This window comes from Maniola jurtina, chromosome 12, assembly GCF_905333055.1.
Source record: "Maniola jurtina chromosome 12, ilManJurt1.1, whole genome shotgun sequence".
NCBI lineage: Eukaryota > Metazoa > Arthropoda > Insecta > Lepidoptera > Nymphalidae > Maniola > Maniola jurtina.
In genome coordinates, this window is record NC_060040.1 from 3,509,590 (window position 1) to 3,533,265 (window position 23,676).

Sequence of the window (23,676 nt, forward strand, 5' to 3'; positions counted from 1 at the left end):
GATGAGCCTAGGCCTTACGCAAGTAAGTGGTTTTATAATGTGGCCTTACGGAGTGACCTATTCAAACGTTTTTTCCATTTAAAATAAAGAGTATAAAAAAAACTTCAAACAAAATGTGAAGTATACGGTGTTCTTCACCATCATCATCATGATCAACCTATCGTCAGATCACTACTGAGCACGATCTCCTCTCAGAATCAGGAGGGTATAGTCAGTCTACCATATAGACCAAGTGCAGATTGACAGACTTCACATACCTTTGAGAACATTATGGAGAACTTTCCTTTTCCTTACCATACACGTTGTATTGTTTTTCCCTCATGTTGTTTTCCTTCCCCGTTAGAGCAAGTGGTGCTTATTTGCTTAAAACGTACATAACGAAAAGTTGAGACGCGTGCCTGGAATCGTAAAGGAATCCTCGGTGCGTTGGTGATAAAGTAATTAAACGACACGAGTTCCTTCGTAAAATTTTGTTTTAATTTTTTCTCACAACAACATAAATAAACAACGTTAACCAAACAGTCTTGACGTATGTAATCTGAGTGAAGGTTTTTTCCTTTTTTTAAACTTTTATTTTTAAATAAGAATGTGTGTAACCTACATCACTCCCCTCCAGAGGCCGTGTCTACGGACGATAATAATCCGGAAACCGTACTCGTCTACCGGAACGCGTGGTTCGCAATCCGATATTGTCTCCAGCTTGTTGCTGGGGAACATCTGGAGGTTTGTGTTGGGGAGGATTAGGTGGTTTGGGAAAGAGAGTATCGTCGGACAATATGTAGGCTGGCTTTAGTCGGTCGATTGATACAGTCACGTCTCGGCCCTTAACTTTTAATCTAAAGGTTTTAGCGCCTCTCTTTAAAACCTCGTATGGCCCTGTATAAGCTGGCTGCAAGGCACCATGTAGCGTGTCTTCCCTAAGGAATACGTGGCTGCAGGTGCTCAGCTCTTTAAATACGAAGGTTTTAGGTTTAGAGTGGTGCTGAGTTGGTACTGGTTGTAATTTCTCGGCAAAGGATCTCAAGCGAGCTGAGAAGTCGGTGATGTCGGTGGTGTAGTTTGCGGTATTTTGGCCAAAAAATTCGCCAGGTAAGCGCAGTGGCTCACCGTACACCAGCTCGGCTGATGAGGCATTAAGGTCCTCTTTGATTGCGCTTCTTATGCCAAGAAGTACAAGTGGTAGGGACTCGGTCCAATTCTCGTCGGCGTGACAAGTTATAGCTGCTTTCAGCTGTCGATGAAAGCGCTCGACTAAACCGTTGCACTGTGGGTGGTAAGCGGTTGTGCTGCGGTGCTGAAATCCAATGGATTTGGCCAACTGCTGGAAAAGTGCCGATTGAAACTGCATTCCACGATCCGTTATGACATCCACTGGACTTCCGTAGCGCGACACCCAACAGGAAACAAAGGCTTTGGCAACCGTCTCGGCGGTTATGTCGATAATTGGGACAGCTTCCGGCCATCGCGTGAAGCGATCGACGGCTGTCAAGCAATACCGAAAACTGTTTGAATATGGTAGTGGGCCGACCAGGTCTATGTGGACATGTTTGAATCGCGCTGAAGGTAAAGGAAGCGTACCCAAAGGTGACGACACGTGTCGGCTTACCTTAGTGCGCTGACAGTCCAAACATGCCTTAGCCCATTCACGGCAGTTTTTGCGCATGAGAGGCCAAACAAAACGTTGTGCAACGAGCTTAGCTGTAGCGTTAGGACCAGGATGGCTAAGGGAGTGGAGGCAGTTGAAGATTTGCCTACGACAGCTCTCAGGGACGAAAGGTCTGGGAGTCGGGGTACTGACGTCGCAGTACAATTCGGTACGACTACCAGGGATTGTCATTTTGGTGAGGCGAAGAGATGTTTCACCTTTAAGGTAGTTTGCAAGCTCGGAGTCTGTGATTTGAGACTTGGCAAGGACTTCTAGATCGACTGGCATCTGTAGTTCATATATGCGGGAAAGAGTGTCGGCCACGACATTGTCTTTGCCCGCGATATGTTGGATGTCCGTCGTGAACTGTGAGATGAAGTCCAAGTGTCTATACTGCCGTGGCGAACAGTTACTTTTCCGCTCATGGAAAGCGTAACATAGCGGTTTGTGATCAGTATAGACAGTGAAGTGGTTGGCCTCTAGCATGTGACGAAAGTATTTAATTCCTTCGTATATTACAAGGAGCTCACGATCATATGGCGAGTATTTAACCTGCGATGGGCTCAACTTACGCGAGAAGAATGCTAGGGGCTGCCAAGCTCCATCCACGTATTGTTGTAGAGCTGCTGCGATGGCTTTGTCTGAAGCGTCCGTGACGAGACCTAGTTTAGCATCGGGATGAGGATGCGCCAGTAGGGCTGCATTGCACAGACTTTCCTTGCAGTCTTCGAAAGCTTGCAGTGATCTTCCTTCCATAACGACCGGATGGGAAGCTTTTACAGATCCGGTTAGCAGAGCATTCAGAGGGGCCTGGATTTGGGCAGCGTTGGGCAAAAATCGTCTGTAAAAATTTATCATGCCCAAGAATCGCCTCAGCTCTCTGACAGTTTTGGGAGTAGGGATATCCGCGATAGCCTTGACTTTGCTATCTAAGGGTTTCGTACCTTTTTCAGAAATTTGGTAACCCAGGAATGTTACTTCAGGTGCACCAAAGACGCATTTGGCCGTGTTCACAAGTACGCCGTATTCTTGCATACGTGTGAAGAGTTGGCGCAAATGTTCTTCGTGCTGTTCCTGAGTCCTGGAAAATACCAAAAAGTCATCGAGGTATGTGTAGCAAAAGTCAAATCCACGTGTCAGCTCATCCACGAATCTCTGAAAAGTCTGCCCTGCGTTCCGCAATCCGAACGTCATAAAAGGAAATTCGTATAATCCGAAGGGAGTTGTAATGGCAGTCTTCGGAATGTCTTCCTCAGCAACAGGGATTTGGTTGTAAGCCTTGACCAAATCTATAACTGAAAAGTACTTACAACCAGTTAAGCTGTGGGAAAAGTCATGTATGTGACGTATTGGGTATTTGTCTGGTATCGTCCTTGCGTTGAGTAACCTGTAATCACCACAAGGACGCCAGCCATTATCTTTTTTGGTCGCAAGATGGAGAGGTGATGACCACGGACTGTCAGAAGGACGAGCGGTGCCATTAGCCAGCATCGCGTCAAACTCCTGTCTGGCGATTTTCAGTTTATCTGGAGCCAGCCTACGGGGTGAACACGACACTGGGGGTCCTGGTGTAGTGCGGATATGGTGTTGTGTGGTGTGTTTCACTATACCTGGTGTACCGGCGGGGCGAGTGATATCCGGAAATTCAGATAAAATGTTGTGATATCTGCTGTTGCCGCCGGTCGGAACCTTCACACTTGTTACAAGCATATCAGAAGTAAATATATTCTTACAGTTAGCCAATGTGGCCGTAGTTGCTATAGAAGTGAGATTATCTATTAAACGCTTGTTGCGACAATCTACTACAAGGTTGTAAAAATTTAGAAAATCTACGCCTATTATTGGTTTTGTAACATCTGCTACAACGAAACGCCACACAAAAGTCCTACGAAGTCCGAAATCTAAAGCTAAATTCACAAAACCGTAAGTAGCTATCACAGAACCGTTAGCTGCACTCAAAGTATATTCAGTCCGAGTACGACGGTCACGTAACGCTGATCGGGGGAAAACACACAGATCGCTACCGGTGTCGATCAGGAATTGCGTCTTCGACGATCGATCAGTGACGAACAGGCGACCAGTAGTTGTTGAAGGACGATCGTTTGTCGCCGTTACCGACCGCCCATCGAGTTTTCCGACTTGAAGTCACAGGGGCGAACGCATGTGCGGGCTTTATCTCCATACTTGCTATGATACCAACACAGCGGAAACTTCCTGTAGCTGGATTGTGTTCGTTGCCTTGAGGAATTACGCTTGCCTTGGGATGTGCGAGAACGTGATCTGATGTCCCTCTGCGTCGCCATTTGTCGAACCTGCTTCCGTAGCTCATCTACTTCTTTAGTAAGGTCGCTGATGAGTGAGCTAGGGACCCGTACTCCAACTTGAAAAACATCGTTGTGATTTGTCGACTCATTCCCCTCGCTATCGCCGGGCGGCGATGATGCCGACGTGCCTTGTACGTCTTTACTCATGTTCGTATATAGAGGTCACCAGTAAAGGAATCCTCGGTGCGTTGGTGATAAAGTAATTAAACGACACGAGTTCCTTCGTAAAATTTTGTTTTAATTTTTTCTCACAACAACATAAATAAACCACGTTAACCAAACAGTCTTGACGTATGTAATCTGAGTGAAGGTTTTTTCCTTTTTTTAAACTTTTATTTTTAAATAAGAATGTGTGTAACCTACAAATCGAACCCCAGACCACCCGAATGATCACCTCTCTTCGTTTGCTCTACGTGTTCTTAGTTAAGAAATATTTCAGAGAGTGTGGCCAAGAACTTTTTACCTAGATCGGTGCTCGTACCTTTCAACAATCGGTTCGGAAAGTATCGTTAAAATCTGCAACTTTCGGTGTGTGCTACTTACTACCATCGATGTATATTCTGCGCTAAATAACTTAAAATTTAAAAACCCCCGGCACAAAAACCTCTATAAGAAAACTAGAAAAGAGCTGATAACTTTCAAACGGCTGAACCAATTTTCTCTGATTAAAGCTAAGAGCACTTTCGATCAAGCCACCTTTCAAACAAAAAAAAACTAAATTAAAATCAGTTCATTCGTTTAAGAGCTACGATGCCACAGACAGATACACAGATACCCCTCTTTTTGGGTCGGGGGTTAAAAAAGAAATGCATTAGCATTGTTTTAGTGGTCTAAAACCATATTCGCCTCATTGCCTTACTAATGAAACAGGTTTGGGGCACATTGGTTAGATGGTTTCAAAGTAAACATTTTTTGTGTTTTATATGTATATTGTTCACTTATATACTTATTTATTGCAAGATTTGTAAGTACAAAAAAGATGTTACATAAATTATTAAGTAGGTACATATCACAATCTTGATTTGAATGTTGATCTATTGTTTCACTCGCGGCGCTTCCAAAATCAATGGTTTCACCAAGCATCTCTGTTCATTTGACAACCCTCAGAGGATCGACATTTCTTGCCGACCGTCGCCGTCGCCCGACAGACGCGTCGGTTTAATCAAAATGCAAATTAAAATGCTTTCGCACCAGCCCGTGACATGGCAAAACACCGTTCCGCTCGCTGATGTGTGTTTTATCGCCGGCACTAGTTTCAGGATGAAATCCTTAACAGGGCTCTCTCCGTCACTTACTCCATACAATCGTAGCCCCAATTTCATTTGAATATTAAGCAACCAAAGTCCATAAAATTTTGCAGACATATTCTAGAAACTAATATCTGTGCCTGTGGTGTTTTAGATTTTTCTAAAAATATGTAGTTTAAAAATTACAGGGGCTTAAATATTTGTATGTGAATTTTTAAGACCGCGTAACTTTGAAACCGAATATTTCAACGGAAATCTGGAAAACTACAGGCATAGATATTAGTTCCAGGAACGTTTCTACAAAATTCCATTGAGTATGATTGGTTAGTATTCCAATGAGAGACGAACTACGTTTGTATGGAGCGAGTGACGGAAAGACCCCTTTTAAACGGTAAACAAAAAAATTTCTTCACAGTTTCTTGCTGGCTCTTTTCTAAGTAGAATCTGCTTTTTGTGGCGGTAAAAATGTCTTAGCCTGTCGTAAGGCATTTTATAAAGTTGACTTGCATGAAGTAAAAATAAGTAGGTATTTTGATTTCAGATTTGATTTTGATTTTCAACACAGCTATAAGATGGGGAGTGGAGATGGAGTCCTCGCTTTTTGCTCCTTATCCTTACATCCATATTTAATATTATAAATGCGAAAGTGTGTCTGTCTGTCTGCTATCTTTTCGCGGCCCAACAGTTTAACCGATTCTGACGAAATTTGGTACAGGGTTAGCCTATATCCCGGGGATGGACATATCCCGGAAAATCAAAGAGTTCCCACGGGATTCTCAAAAACCCATCTGCATAAACGATTTGTATGAAATTTGGTACCGAGGTAGCTTGCGTCCCTGTTATTGATATAGGCAATCCTCAATCAATATATGTATCCCGGTGATGGATTTATCCCGGAAAGTTAAACAGTTCCCACGGGATCTTTAAAAACCTAAATCCAAGTGGACGAAGTCGCGGGCATCCTCTAGTACTTACTAATACTAAATCCTAATACTAAATCTATTTATTTTAAATTAGCTGATGCCTGTGACTTCATATGGATTAAGGTTTTTAAAAATCCCGTGTGAGCTCTTTGTTTGTTCGAGATAAAAAGCCTATGCCCTTACCTGGGATGCAAGCTATCTCTGTGCCTTTCGTCAAAATCAGTTAAACAGATGGGCCGTGAAAAGCTAGCAGACCTATAGACAAACAAACCTTCGCATTTATAATATTAGTATGCATGGATTAATATGGAAGTATGGATATGGATAAACGATCGCGATTGTCTTCTTACAATTACCCCGGTTTGCCTATCCTTGTATTTATTCATGCGATCCCGGCCTGCTTTGTCTATTTGAAGGGCCCAGACAACAGCCTTATGAATATGCTTGCTATTGTATGGCTGGAGGAGAATTTATGTCATAATACCATAGGCCCTTATAAGTACTGGTGATATCTATACTAATAAATAAAATTGGAGTGTCTGTCTGTAATTTCGAAATAACTACCTCATATTAAGCTCATATAGTTATTTGAACGATACCATAACTGAATCACACGTTTTTAAAATTTTTGTCTGTCTGTCTGTGTGTCTGTCTGTCTGTCTGTCTGTCTGTCTGTCTGTCTGTCTGTTTGAAAAGGCTAATCTTTGGAACGGCTGAACCGATTTTGACGGGACTTTCACAGGCAAGTAGAGGATTGACCAGGGCGTAAAATAGGCTACTTTTTTAACCGACTTTCAAAAAGGGAGTTGTGTTTTTCTACCTATGTACACCGAAATCTCCGAGATTTCTGAACCGATTTGCGTCATTTCTTTTTTAATCGATAGAGGAACTTCGCGACATTGTTTCATAAAAAATTTGGAGTCCAACTCCTCAATCCTGATGCTGCAGGGGATCTGACCAATCCACGCGGGCGAAGCTGCGGGCATCAGCTAGTAATAAATAAGAAGAACTTTCATAACTAGCTCACCCATTCTGACTTTGCTTGGAACTTGTGTGGAATTCCTAAAAATGGTTTTTAGTGCTAGTCTAGGTACATTACAGAGGAAGCCTGCAAGCAAAATCTCAAGTGTCTAGGCCCAGTGCAACATTTTTACAAAAAAAGCATAAGTTTGATTGATCGTGTTACGCACAAATAAAACGAAAGAATATTTTTGTTTTATACCAAGTTACACCAAGAGATGTACACAAAAATAAAGAATATAACTGCAAAATAAAGTTTTTATGATATTATATTCCTTGACCGGTACTGGATGGCGCTATAACAGGTTTTTTCAATCGGTCACTTTGAAGCCTGAATCGCACTAACGAAGTGTTTACCTTCGGACTCGGGAGACTCAACTTGTATGATACAAGGGTCGGACCTGCTAGGTGATTCGCTAACTTAGTATCTAATACAGAAATATAGCCTCTGTGTTAGATACTAAGAAAGATACAGAAAGATAGGCTGTGCAGGTGTGCTTGGCTTCTCATACCCCGATTGCCATCTCGACCTATCGCGTACTTATTGGTAGATGTAGGTACATATTCAACATAATTAAGTCTTTTGGTAAAAAACAAATAAGATATTAAAAAAAAAATATGAAAAAAGCTGAGCCGAGAATCTCTTTAACTAAAATCAAAATCCTTCATAAATATTTAGATAGGTACCTACCTACCTTTCTTGATTCAAAGTTCTATAAATCCTTCAAAATTGGATAAGTTATCCGAACTGTATTTTAATTGGATGTAATTTTAGAAGTCGCTAAACTATGAAATAGAAGATTCGATAAAGTTCTTTGATCTGAAATATGAGAAGTTGGTACTTATTGAGTTTTAATTGAGTAGACTCAAAAGTTTTCAAGTAATCTTATCAATAGTTTTGTGTTCTTAGGTTGTTTTGGGTTCATTATACTAAATCACCTTTAACTAAGTAAACTAATAGTCTCATAAATATTCAAATATCATATTATAACAGACAATGACCTTCTCTTTGGGAGGATTATATGGAGATCATACTTTAGGCTTAGATCTATACAACATACTTTGATTTTACTCGGACATATTATTGTCGTTGTGCTAGATTTTTCTTTCCACACACATGCAAATTGTGGAACCAATTTCCTTCAGCAGTGTTCCCAATAGATTGCAAAATAAATATTATTCAAGCGTCGGATCAACGAATTCCTGGAAAGCCGGCATCGTATTGGCGGTACCTGTGGTGCTGCAAATGTTCATGGGCAGCGGTAATCACTTAACATTAGGAGACCCGCCTGCACATTTGCTAGCTTTTTCTATAGTCTAAACTAATATTGTACATTGTCATGCAACTCTAACTTCTCTGAGTTATGTGCAGTTAAAATATCACTTGCATTAACGGTGAAGGAAAACTTCATGAGGAAATCTGCGTAATATAATGAGAGTTCTCTATAAAACGTCCTCAAAAGTGTGTAAAGTCTGTCAATCCACACTTGGCAAGAGTGATGATGGACTCAGGCTAAAACCCTTCTCATTCCGAGAAAATACCTGTGTTCAGTACGGGGCCGGCGATGGGTTAAAATCAAACTATTTTAATAACATACATAGTTCCGTCGTGAACAAGGCAAATACCTAGATAGTTTAGTAATATCTGTAATACCTAGTAATTCTACAGAGTCCCACGCAAAATCTTGTTTGATAGCGGATACCTACTTTCTCAGAAATTCTAGGTAGATGTTTTTGCAAGCTACCGACGGGTTATATACATCGATAGGTATTTCTAAGTATTCGGTCTTTTACCGTTATTATGTTCGTCGCTTGACTTGGTATACGTTTAGGTTCTTTCTAAATAGCTTTTAATTAACTTTTCAAGGACGTTTCCAAGAATTTTTACACTCCAAGTCTTCCTCCTTCTAAGAAACGAGTTCCATATAAGAAGGAAGACCATAAAAGTTGAACTGAAGCAATTAGCTTGGCATACAGTCGCCCACGCATAACGAAAATTCAGGTTGTAATTAGAACACTAGCAAAAAATTGGCGCTTTTATTATACCTACTACCTAAATACAATCTAATGCTAATAACCATTTGCCTAAAACACTTGTAGTAATGATTTATTATTTTTCGAACCCGCAATGTATAGCGTGCCAAACTTGGGGTCAATGCCGCGCCCACGACGCAGCATTGACCCTGCCGCACCTACCATCTCAATTTTTGTTGACCTCTAACGTCAGTCAGATGTTTTATTTGTAATACATTGCAAACTTTTAAAATACAATTTTTTTAATATTTTTTTCGTGTTTTTATGTAGAATCTTATCAGTACTATCACCTATTTTCGTTTTTTCTAGCGATATTGTGCCTTAGTCATAGTCAAAATTGTAAACCAAAATCATCTTTATACACCCGTTAAACATTTAATGATGATTTGATTTTGATCGCAGAAATAAGTAGGTATAGTAACTATCTATAAAATAAAGGTAAGTAAATGACATCAAACGAGTCGCAGAGAACCGATGGGTCCAAGCGGCGCAAGACCTGGTGTGGGGAAGTTTCTACAAGAGGTCTATGACGTCTATCGGTTGACAACGACAACAACAATAACTCAAAGTTTAAAAAACAAACCCTCTATAAGAAAACTAGAAAAGAGCTTATAACTTTCAAGCGGCTGAACCGATTTTCTTTGATTATAGCCAATCAAGTCACCTGTCAAACAAAAAAAAACTAAATTAAAATCGGTTCATTCGTTTAGGAGCTATGATGCCACAGACAGATACACAGATACACGCGTCAATCTTATAACACCCCTCTTTTTGGGTCGGGGGTTAATGAAATAGACTATTGGTGCTAATTAATTGGTTGTAAGTATACATTGATGAGGAAGAATCTATTGTACATACAATCTCTTAACTAAATAACTGAAAGCAATACTGTCTTTTTATTGGAGTAGCTACTTACTTGTTATAACTCATTACTTAACTAATATGGTGTTTTTTCTCTATTTACACAACAAACATTTTCATTAATTACATTTGCATAATGTATTAGAAAGTATAGGAGGTAAAGGGTTACACACTGATCAAATAAGGGTTGTTATTTGAAATAATGTATGCTCAGCGAAGCAAATAACGCATTCTATACGAAAATCACTAATTCTGCGTTTAGTTTTACTATACTAGTAATATGTACCTAAGCACCCACTAAGTATTATATTATTTATTAGTACCAGCTACCACCCGTGGCTTCACTTAGTAAAAATAAAAATGAATCCTCCTTATTTGCTATTCGTGGACGAAAAATTTGGCCTTATAGTTATTAGTAGACACACACATAAGGATATGTGTGTGTCTACATATTATAAAAGGAACATCTGAATTGTACAAGTGTAAATTAAAAATTTATAACGCCCCCGACAAGTGAAGGTTACAGTAATTAGAAAAGAGCTGATAACTTTCAAACGGCTGAACCGATTTTCTTGGATTATAGCAAAGAACACTCGAACAAACCACCTATCAAACAAAAAAAACTAAATTAAAAACGGTTCTTTAGTTTAGGAGATGCGATGCCACAGACAGATACACAGATACACACGTCAAACTTATAACACCCCTCTCTTTGGGTCGGGGGTTAATTAAAGAAAAAGCTGACTGACCGACTGATCATCATCGCATAGCTCAAACTATTTATTGGACGAATTGAGCTGAAATATTGCATGCACATATTACTATAACTACTTCTATACAGATAATACTATACTGCACTGTTATAAAGTAGACATCCGCTAATAAATAATATCAAGTATCTATTTTTTACACAGAAGATGTCTTTGAGTAGCGTAATTTTAATTTAGAATTTGAATTAATTCAGATAACGTGTAAAGTATTTTCGAAGATTGCCTCGGAGCCGATCGGTTTCAAGGTATAATCCAAATTGTTCGTGCAAGATTCCACTTAGATAAAGGTACTGTAACGAAATTTGAATCAGATTATGCAAACGCGAAGTGTTTTTCCTCTATCAATATTTCGCGGCGATACTTAGAAGTGTTTACTTGTGCGGCGTTACGCCGAGCCGACAATACTCTTGCTAGTCCTATCACAGGGAAGGAATAGAGTCCTCTTTAGTACAAAGTTAAAATCCATAGAGCAGTCTCAGCTATACCAATATTATAAAGAGGAAAAATGCGTCTGTTTGTTTGTAATCGACAAACTCTGTAAGTAACAAAACGAGCTGTGATGAATTCTAAACTTCAAAGTTTAGAACATCGGCGCAAAGTTGCCTGTCTATCGATTTCGGAGTGTGTGCACAAGAGCTTTTTGATCTGGTTCCGCAAGGCATTGTCAAGGTTAATATTCCTCGGACATGTACGAAACGATTTGCTTCCTCGTTTCTAATCCAAACCGCTAGGATACGGAACGTCCTTCCGGCATCAGTTTTCGCGTCCACTTCTAATATGGGTAAGGAACCCATATTAGAAGTGATTCAAGTCAAGAGTTAATAGGCATCTTCTAGGCAAGAGTGCTCCATCTTATAACTCCATCCGCTGCATCATCACTTGCCAGCAGGTCTGATTGCAGCCAAGCGCTAGTCTAAAGGAAAGGGTGATTGACTGACTGACAACGCACGTTGATCTATCAACGCACATCTCAAAGTACTGAATGGATCGGGCTGTCATAGCTACTATGATATGATATATACATCCGGTAAGAAAGGATTTTTGTAAATTCAACCCCATGGAGGTTAAAATAGGAGTTAGAAATTTGGGTAGTCCATGCAGATGAAGTCACAGGCACAAGCTAGTGATTAATGATATTATTAGTTTACCACTTTTAAGTAAGTAATTAAAAAAGTCTTTGTTTTCAAATAAAGACTACTCTATTCAAATCTCTGTCCTGTTTTCCATTTACTCGTTCGGTGTTATCTTTATCCCTGTAGTAGGTATAGTTTAATTTAATATGCGCCGTTACGAAGTAGGTTATATGCAGTAGGCAGTAACACAGTATCATCTCGACGTGGCTTCTTGTTAGAGACAACACGCGAATTTTGTACCCAAACTTGAATTTCCCTATCTTATTTAAATACACTCCGGTCGGTTTTATTCCAGGCTTATTATTTTTCAAATAAACATTGTATGCGGAAGCTTTTTTCACTGTTTTCCTCCAATATCCTTTCATATTTTGTATTTAAATTAGCTCTACAAGTTGTGAGCATAATAATGTGTGTATTTTTATGTGTTTTTTCTGCGGAAATAAAACACTCGCATTTTTCTGCAGTAATTTCTAAGCAATAAGTATATTTACAGAGCTATTTCAATGTACAATTTTATTATTTTCTCTTGATTTTGTCTATATAAATTTTGTAATTTCACAAAATCTTTTCATAGAATTCTCAGCGGTTTGGTCTTGGATAACCTTATACAGACTTTTACATCTTCTAGATATAGATATTATCTAGGTACATACTTGGTACATATAAAATGACTTGTTCGGACTGGACAGTTGTAAGGAACTTAAAATTATTTTGATAGTAGGTTTCGTTATGACTCAGGCACTCACTAAAATGGAATTTTGGAAATTCCATCCCTATGGGGGATGAAACTTTATGAAGGTCTGTTAATTCTTAAGTTATTACTATGAAAATTGGTATTAAACTTTATGGTTAAAAATGAAGAAATACGTATTTCAGGATTTTTATAAATTCCACCCCCAAAGACGTTAAATAGGATAAAAATATGTATGAAAGTCAGTTATTTGCTACGTATGCTACCTACAGAACTTACTAAGCTTACATGCCGAGAATAAGTTGAAATCTGCCTCAGAACTAGATTACAGTGGCTTAGCCAGCTCGGTCGGTCTGGGCACAGCTAATAGTCCGCCATTAAGGCTTCGGGCTAGGATAAATCGAGGTCGAGTCGAAGCCCTGTGGCTTTAACTCGGACTTAAATTGTCAGTCCGAGGTTCCGACTATGTTCGAAAATCTACTGCTTGAGACTCTGTTAAATAACTAAATTGATTTTATTCAACCTTGCAGTAAGTATATTAAATTAACTTTTCTCTCTGGTAATTTGTATTATAATAATACAATAAACTCTACAAAATTAATTTAAAATCTCAATTAAAGCTAAAAAAATAAGTTACTTTTGAATAAAAGGCTAGCTTTATTACATTTTAGCTTTAAGTTTTATTATATTTTCAATAAAAAAAAAAACAAAATCTTCTTTATCTGTAACCTTAATCGTTGACAAAAATACTAAGATGTGCTTTGTTTTTTAAAGTGGTCAAAGTTTAACGCTGACTGTAACGTAACTTTAACAGCTTGTTATTGAATTAATTCACCAGAATGTAATCTTAACTAAGAACCATAACCTACCTAGTAATACCAAGTATTCGCTATTAGACAAGATTCTGCTAGGATCCTTGTAGTAAGTACCAGCACCTGTATTGCACAGACTTACATAACTCCCTTAATGATTACATTGCTGAGCTTAGCGCTCGCCTTAGTACCTAACTATGTTTAAAGCCACGGAACCACTAAACAGCGAAGCTATACTTTTGCTACACTGGTCTAATAACTTCAAAGGTATTGTTACACTTCTGATCAAAATACTTTTTTTCTTCAATCCTAAGTTTTTGGTCTACTAAATGCTAAACTAAACACATAACCAGGCAAAACGGCCTAAAACGAAATTGAGTTGAAAGTTTATGATTTTGATAACTGAATAAGTACAATCTTTTTTTAATCAGATACAAGTCAGCCTTTGGCTGCAATCTCACCTGGTGGTAAGTGATGATCCAGTCTAAGATGGAAGCGGGCTAACCTGGTACCTATGGCAGTTTTTATCAAACCCTTACTCCTTTTGGTTTCTACACAGCATCATACCGGAACGCTAAATTGCTTGGCACGGCTTTGCCAGTACGGTACATGGATTTACGGACAAAACAATTGACAGGAAAAATATAGTGTCTAGCTACAGAAAAAACCGGCCAAGTGCAAGTCAGACTCGCGCACCAAGGGTTCCGTACTCGGGTATTTTTCCGACATTTTTCACGATAAATCAAAGACTATAAATAAATAATTATAATCTGTTTATGTACAGGTAAAGTTCTTTCATATGATACCCCTACTTGGTGTAGTTATCTTACTTTGAAAATTGAAACGCATTTTAGTTTTTTTTTTAATATGATGTAACCAAAAATTCACGGTTTTCGGATTGTTTCCTTTACTTATGCTATAAGACCTACCTACCTACCTTTCATGATTCTAGATCAACGGAAAGTACCCTATAGGTGTTCTTGACAGACACAACTGACGGATAGACAAACAGACGGACGGACAGACAGAATGACAGACAACAAAGTCATCCTATAAGGGTTCCGTTTTTTCTTTTGAGGTACGGAACCCTAAAAATTAGTATAGTTAGTTATGTAACTTTGGTTATAGTTAACACACGACGACACGAAAGTTGATTTGTCTTTGATCCTCCTAAATCCACCTTTTCGACGTTTGAAACGAGTAAATAGGTATATTTTATTATGTTCGACACATAATAAAATATTTACATCTAAATAAGTAACAGACAAGTGCAAAGGATCTGTCCTGGGAATTTCTTTTAGTCGCTAAAAGGACAGAAAATATTGGAATAAAAAGGTTAAGCTTGTTTCGTTCTAAGTAGCTACCCGTAATGTATGCTTCTTTTAGAGGTGACCTGTCTATAAGCTCTTAAAATTCTATCTATACTAATATTATAAAGAGGAAACCCTTGTATTTTTGTATTTTTGTATGTTTGTATTGAATAGGCTCAAAAACTACTGGACCGATTTCAAAATTTCTTTCACCATTACTTAGAGGGATTCTTCCGAATCCGTATAGGCTATATTTTATCCCGGAAAATAGATAGGATTTTTCGTGGTAGTGTCCACCCGTGCGAAGCCGGGGCGGGTCGCTAGTTCTAAATAAAGGCGAAAATTGGTCTGCCTGTCTATATCTAACCTTTTAGGGTAAACCCACACTGCCTTTCTCGCAGAATTCTGTGACATATGGATAATGTCTGAAACAGTTTTTCAATAATCGCGCTATAAAATTTTGTAGTGTGGGCTGGCTTACTTTTAATGTAGGTACTCTCTACAGAATTCTATTGTATCTTTTAAATATTTGTGTCTTCGAAACACTTATAGCTATTCATCAAACTGTATACAACAATAGTAAAACAGCGAATCATTTATTTGACTGTAGGTAATATCTTTTTCAAGCGCTACGCGCTACTCTATACTTATAAGTAATTTAAAAAAATGTAAACCCTCGTTTGGGCTTCGCTGCAGTCGGGTAAAAAGAAGATAAAATTTCAAAAATTACTCCTGAATTAAGATGGGTAGCAGAAAATTAGGCAAAAGTCTCATTTATATTTTACTAGAGGATGCCCGCGACTTCATCCGCGGATGTAGGTTTCGAAGATCCCGTGGGAACTGTTTGGGTTTCCGGGATAAAAAGTTGTCTATGTTAATAACATGGACGCAAGCTACCTCGGTACCAAATTTCATACAAATCGGTTGAGTGAATTGGTCTTTAGGAATCGCGTGGGAACTCTTTGATTTTCCGGGATAAAAAGTAGCCTATGTCCGTCCCCGGGATATAAGCTAACTCTGTACCCTTCAGAATCGGTTAAACTGCTGGGCCGTGAAAAGGTAGCAGACAGACAGACAGCCAGACAGACAGACACACTTTCGCATTTATAAAATTAAGTATGGATTTGTTTACTGAAAGATATTTCATAACCTGGAAGTCAACCTCCTGTTGGAAAGATCGGGTCACCATCTACCTAGTACACATGACTTCAAGAGAAGCTTTAAGAGGATTAGGCTTCTCTTAAAGTCATGGCACGTAAGTAAATTAATTAGCCACGATAACATCCAGTATAATTCAAGAGGTCATAGCTACGTGACTCAACTTAATTATAATTGCGTCTTAGATATTCAGGTGAGCTTCACATGGAATCTATGCAAAATTATTCATATCATAAATTGTACTACTTTCTCCCTGATACCGATATGAATGTATGATATAGCCTGAGAGCTAGAAAAACATTATTTTCAAGCATTTTATCTAAATATATAAATAACCAGAGGATGCCCGCGACTTCGTCCGTTCGTCCGATTCCGTGGGAACTGTTTGGTTTTCCGGGATAAAAAGTTATCTGTGTCAATTACTGGGACGCAAGCAACCTCGGCACCAAATTTCGTCAGAATCGGTTAAACTGTTGGGCCGTGAAAAGGTAGCAGACAGACAGACACACTTTCGCATTTATAATATTAATATGGATAAATCACTTACTGTTCAAAAAACATAGGTACAAGTATAAGTATAGATACAAGTATAATAATAACCCCGTGAAAATAAAACTGTCTCAAATATATATTTGAGGTTGTAAATGGATTACTAACAGAGTATATTGACTTACCAATGAGCTCGAATACGCCCATCACCTTCGCCAATTTGACACAAGATTGATTCAAATCGAGTTGATGCGATTTCCTTGAATGCAACCTTAATGTATGGAGCTTGTTCGAGCACCAGCCTAAGATGACTTCTCTAGCGTCCTCAGTCTCGAAGCCGACATGAGAATATTTCGGAATGACAAATAGCTGAGCGAAGTTCTTGAATTATTGGACACTTTTATTTGTCTCCTGACGTTTGAAGGAAGCGAGAATGGACCAAAAAGGGGTCCCTATTTGGGGCGTGAAATTGAATCTTGTTGCGGATGGGGGTGCATGGAAACTTAAATATTTAAGGGAAATTACTGTTTGGAGAGGTAACCTGACGATTTAGAGGCAAGGTATTAATTTTATGACCCCTTCCCTAAGGGGGATATATGAAGTCGTTAAGTTTTAGCAGTTGTTTGTTGGGGATTTAACTTTGGGGTTGCTGAGGCGTGGCTTCATATGTTGCCTTTACCGCGGTGATTAGAGATAATTAAAATTAGCACATTTTCAGGGAGCAATAGTACTCCCGAGGGCGTAGAGATTTTAACACATCGCGAGTCCGTATCTTTAGAATCGGAACCACATTGGAATAGACACATTGGAACTTTATGTAGCTGATAATTGGAAAAACTGTTTTACTTTTTGAAAATTATTTCAGTGTAACATTTACACTCAAACTGTGCCTAGATTAAATGATTAGGTTAGGCCTATTATTACTATAGAAAGTCAGGCACCGTATGATTGGGCAAACTAGCATGAGCTACGTAAATTGATGAACTTGAAGTGACATGCATTTGATGCTGGCTTTGAGTTACACTTGGCATGTGTTTATCACTCGACTAGACATCTTACACGTTTATAACTACAATTTCACCTGGTTGATGATACAGTCAAAGTTGAACTTGGAAGCAGCAGATTTTTGACTGCGCTTCTTTTGCAGGTAGGGTAGGGACGATGTCGAAGTCTCCCCATCGGACAAAAGTAAAGTTTTCCTACCAAATATCCAATTAGTATTAGCTTTTACCTACAGAGCCGTGATAGTCTAGTCTAGTGGTTTTAAAACATCCGCCTCCTACTCGGGAGACCTGGTCGATCTCTAACTTTTCGGAGTTACGTGCGTTTTAATGTCACTTCCTTTAACAGTGAATGAAAACATCATGAAACAACAACCTGCATGCCTGAAAGTTCTACATAATGTTCTCAAAGGTGTGTAAAGTCTGCCTACTGCCTAAACCCTTGTGCTCAGTAGTGGATCGTCGATAGGTTGATCATGATGATTTACTAACCTAAAGCAAGGATTAATAATTGATTTAACAATGCAAACCACCTCATTGCATTTGCTCAAATCGTATCATCGGAGGACAATCGATCTAACAAGATCAATGTTCAATAAACACCAATTAATATAGCATCAATGGAACAATAGAACCACAGTTCACTAAGACAGTAGGAAGTCGAGACCGAGTATGGTCTCTTGGGGGAGCAATTTCATTAATACAGCGGTCGTCTCCGTACCTAGGTAGGGGAGGTTGTACATTTTTAAATATATCCACCGTAACAAAGTACCTGCTATTTGTACAATGAATTTAAGGTGTCTTGTGTTTATATATTAATAGGAGGAAGCTCGTATTTTTCTTTGTGGGGTTGCAGTTTTTTCAGTTGTGTACGAAGGGGAATCATCATCTTGGAATTCTTGTATTTTTCCGTTTTACCTTAAAAGGAAAAACAGAACCCTTATAGGATCTTTTTTTTTTTGTCTGTCTGTCTGTCTGTTTTTTCCAGAACCTTGGGGTCCCAACTCTATGACTTTTTGACTGTGTGCCCATTGCCACTTCAGCTTTACAGCCCGTTATGCTATATTGTCTTGACTATATTCTATTAATGCCGGTAAGGTAAGATTAGATAGTATCTCTGAAAATTGGAACCCAAAATCAAAAGTTTATGTAAATCTTTTATTACTACATTTCACTTTAATCACTGACCAGCGACCCGTCCCGGCTTCGCACGGGTGGACATTTATTATTTCTATTTTTCGGGATAAAATATAGCCTATACGGATTCGGAAGAATCCCTCTAAGTAATGGTAAAAGAAATTTTGAAATCGGTCGAGTAGTTTTTGAGCCTATTCAATACAAACATACAAAGGTTTCCTCTTTATAATATTAGTATAGATAAAATACCACCTGAACAAATAGGTGCAACTCCTTAAGATATTTAAAATAAACATTTTTACGCTCCCCCAATTTACCATTCCCCTAAAAAGTTATTACTTATTCAAATTAAGTTAAAAGAAAAGTTTGGCAAGTGTCATATAATTTGAAACAAAAACACACTCAAGTAACAGCTGCATTAAAACAAAAAAAAATATCCCCTAGTAAAGTATTAAGAATTTTTAAAATATGGCAAAGCCAGCCACAAATTAGAGAAGGAAATGAAAACATTTTTTTCCATAAAGAAAATATTATGGGGGCTTAAAGAGTTTCGAGTTTTCGCATAGTCTTAGGAGATTACCTTGAAATACTTTTAAAGGAGAGGGGGCGTGGAATGAAAATTGTTTTAGAGTTGTTTTTGTTTGCGGAGTTTATAAAAACCGTACTACATACCGGCGAGGTGGCTTCATTATTTTAACCCCGAGACGCGGTTTTAAAGTAGGGTAACTACGCTTACTAAAGTAGAGAGACAAAATATTCCTCTTTCAAAATTGACAGAAGATGTGACTTTCTTAAATATTTTGGATGTTCCGTTATGAGACTGCTACGGGAATTTGGTTTGTGAAATGTGAGCACCATGGTTTAATTTCTTTATGAATGCTTAAGAGGGCTCTCTCCGTCACTCGTTTCATACAAACGTAGTTCCAATTTCATTTGAATATTAAGCAACCAAAGTCCGTGAAATGCAGACATATTCTAGAAACTAATATCTATGTCTAAAACACCACAGACACAGATGTTAGTTTCTAGAATATGTCTGCAAAATTTCATGGACTTTGGTTGCTTAATATTCATATGACATTGGAACTACGATTGTATGAAACGAGTGACGGAGAGAGCCCTGTTAAGGACACAAAGATATAAATAAGAGCAACTGCCGAGTTTTTTGCTGGTTATTCTCGGTAGGAAAGGGATTCCAAACTAGTGGTACTTGTATTTGACGATTCAAAAGTACGTATAAAAGTTTATTTGATTAAAAAATATTTTGTTTTTGATGTTGCCAGCTAGTTTTGTGATCGTAAAATTTTTATGAAGTCATCATTTTTCAAGTATAGAATTAAAAATAAATATTTGATAGCCATTGTATGGGGTATGGGGTATTTTATAACACAGATTTTTTTTATAGAAAATGGCTGAATCAATATTTGTAAAACTTAAACGTACTCTTAACATTCTCTTAATATTATTATAGAACGTCATAAAGCAATTGGTTTTTTTTTATTAGTCTAATTTCACATATTTTAAGATTTATCAGAAGGCGCTCTGAAATCCAGACGTGTGGGTACCATACGAATTAAGTAGCTAAAAAGCTTATTCAAATAATAATGTAGTTCCTTCTTTCTTACAGAAAAATAGAATAGGTATAAGGTGGAAATTACCTCATTCCAGCTAAGATTATCCTTGAATTTTTAATGAAGAAAAAAGTTCTTACCTAGGTTTCAGAAATAGATAGATATATATTATTTAGGATACTTTAATTAAGTTATTTATAAGTGCAGATTAATTTAATTATTTTTAAGTTTCACTGTGGCGACCAAAAATTTTTTTTCTTCTTTCCTTGCTTTCTCAAAAGCCGTGAGCTTTATGAATGCACTAAATTCTAGTTCATAATAAATGTGACCAAAAACCAAATCACGTCGTATTTACTTCGTATTTATAAAAAAATCACCAAGGATTTATTTTCTGCAAAATTATACAAATTACATTTTAAAGTAATTTAATTTTACACGAAATATTATGTAATACGAAAGCGTATTCAAACAAAATTACATATGAAACGTGTTGGGTACAGCGAAATCTTCATTAATAGCATTGCACTGGCTGCAATTATCACTAATTTGGATTTAATTTGGACTGGAACTGTATAATGTGCCATTTTATTTGCGTTGTCGCTGTAATAGCTCGCAAATGATCCTCTTAACTACCCTGTCAGTGCATTGTACTGCTGGATAGTGCAGGATAGTTGTGATAATAGTAGAAAGTACTAGTAAATGGTGCCAAAGGTCTCAATTATCATCATTATCAACCGATAGACGTCCATAGCTCTCTTGACTGCAACTGATTGTGATTGCGCTACGCAATAAGACGCCAGGAATCAAAGGGTCAGTGGTACCTACGGGCTACTGCAACTAGCACAATAAATTATTATAAATCACCTATTTAAAGAGTCCATGTTTGAATTATTAAATTTAACATACAACTATCTATGAAAAGAATAATAATATTATGATTTACTTACAAATTATCAATTATTATTATCTTAGTAATGTAATTAATTAGAGATTATTACATGACAAAATTATATCTTCATGACAAAATCGATCGACGAAAATTCCACTAATTCATGATAATAAATTCTAAGTAGGACTTACATAATATACAATAAGGTATTTCAATTAACATTATGAAACGTTTCGGCAAAAAAACTTTCGAACTCTTTCGTAGGCTACCTATAGTTTTTTTCCATTTATTAAATTCCTAGGACATAATTTTTATAGTGAATTTTTATGCTTCGATGATTTTTGTATGTTCATTTATTTCATTTTTTAGCATATTTTTTTTGCTTTATTACACTTTTTTCATTATTTTTGTTAAATTTTACAATGCGTGACTCCCGTAGTGTCATTATCAGCCAATGCAAAACAAATCACACTCTCTAATCTACGATAGCCTTGAAGATGTAACGCTCTATTGGTATTGTTATTAAAAACGATAAAGGGTACAAAATTGATAACTTCTATCGGCTCCCTTGAGATTTCTTCAGCTGGGCCTTCCAGATCATCTCCAACTCTTGTTCTGATGCATATATCCATCTCGACTACACTTAACCCCGCAGCATAAGCACAAAGGATACTCCTCTGTCGGAAAGCAGGATATGGAGGACTAAATTCGCATTCCATATAATTCATCTGAGCGTCAGCATTTCCTTCAAGCATATGAAGAGCGCATCGGTGTACACGGTTAGCCCAACAATCTGGGGCTCTAAACTGACAAACTAGATCACCATTTTCATCTCTTCTAGTCCTTCCCCAAGGGACGAATTCAAAATTTACGAAATCCTTGAATCTGTCGTACGTTGAACGAATTTGAGTCATGAATCTTGCTGCATCACTGCATCCTGAAGTGGTTCCAATCCTAATATTGATTTTGCCATTTTGAATTTGTAATTGACTGCTAACTGCCGACACGTATGCGTAGAGGAATATGAAAACAATATTATAAGCAAGATTCATGTTGTACACTATATAATTGACACAGTACTAACGAATTTTTATTAATTACATTTCGATATCAATAGCTACGAGTATAATATCAGAAGTAGATAAAGATTAGGTAATTTTTTCAACTAATTAATTACTTGATAATAAATCAAGTAATCAGTTGTGCTAGTCTAGTGGTTAAGACATTCACCTCCTAATTGGCAGGTCGGGGGGTTCGATCCCGTGCATGCACTTCTAACTTTTCTGAGTTAAGTGCATTTTAAGCAATCAAATATTACTTTCTTTAATGGCGAAGGAAAATATCGTGAGGCATGCCTCCATAATGTTCTCAAAGGTGTGTGAAGTCTGCAAATCCACACTGGGCCATCATGGTGGCCTATGGTCTAAACTCTAAACCCTTCTCATTCTGAGATCTTTGCTCAGTAGTGGGCTGGCGTTGACTTGATCTTGAGATCAAGTCCTTAATTAGTTGACAAAAAAAAATGACAATTTGATACTTTTCTGTGACACGGTCAAAAAATACCTGGAAATGACCTGGATCGCCACCAAGCCTTTCGGTTTATTTTGATAATTAGCCTATAAGTAAGCCTGTAGGTTCTTAGTGTAACGTACACTAAGAAATATGTTTCGAATTCCCATCCCAGTAAAGCTGGGGTGGGTCAAATCGTAGAAGTAGATGATTAAAGTAAGACAAGCCTTTGTACGGTACATTTGGGCAGTATTGATCGAGTGGCTAGACGATCCGCCACGCGGGGGACTATGCTTGTTCAATTATTCAGCCTACTTCCGCGGCTGCGGCAGTGCCCGTTCGTTACATCTCACCCTGAGTGAATTGCCTCTCTTTTATGGCGTAGATCTCCCATATATCCCCTGTATTGCAGTGAAATAAAAATTCATAGTACACCCAATTTATTCCAGTATTTTTATAGCACAATCTTCTAGTTTTGTTATAAGCCTTCGAGGAACAATATTAGTCCTTTAGCATATTAGTGCCATCGTATAGAGTTAAATATTTTTTGTTAATTAAAATTCAACATTTTGCGTATCCAACATTTTGGGATTCAACATTTTGCGAATCCAACATTTTGGGATTCAACATTATGAGAATTATTCAACATTTTAGGAATTTAATATTTTGAGCCTGAAGGATTAATTCATTTTTTTTTATTCACTATAGGCAAGCGCTTGACCACAATCACACCTGATAGAAAGTGATGATGTGGTCTAAGATGGGACGCGTTTACCTAGAAGGTGCCGATTCACTCTTGTTTTAAAGATACCCATTATATAGCATAGACATAATATAATAGTATAATACGTTCATGATTTATAGAAGGGTAATCAGGCATAATTGACACCCGACAGAAGTGAAGCTTTGTTTATGAAATGCCCAACCATCGAGGTGCATTTTATTGCTAAGTTCACTTATTATGAGTTAGTTACTTAACTCAAGGATGATAGTGTTTAGAAACTACGCTTCAATAATTTAGTTTCTTTTAATACACAGGAAATGCTCGAGCGTGATAAAAATATTTTTAAAATTCATCCGAAAAACCGAGCCAAGCGTTGTAGTGGCTGGTTTTACCTCAATTTTCCGTGCCAATAGCTCTCTCGGAGGCCC

At 37.8% G+C, this 23,676-nt stretch overlaps 1 protein-coding gene across 1 annotated transcript; it reads right to left on the minus strand.

Moving 5' to 3' along the window:
* Nucleotides 1-21,425: 21,425 nt before the first annotated feature.
* Nucleotides 21,426-22,067, minus strand: LOC123870034. Its single transcript, XM_045913195.1, has one exon. The coding sequence runs from the start codon at nucleotides 22,065-22,067 to the stop codon at nucleotides 21,426-21,428; it is 642 nt and encodes a 213-aa protein (XP_045769151.1).
* Nucleotides 22,068-23,676: the final 1,609 nt, after the last annotated feature.

Coding starts and splice junctions, on each gene's coding strand:
- LOC123870034 (XM_045913195.1), bottom strand. CDS start 22,067: ATGAATCTTGCTTATAATATTGTTTTCATATTCCTCTACGCATACGTG.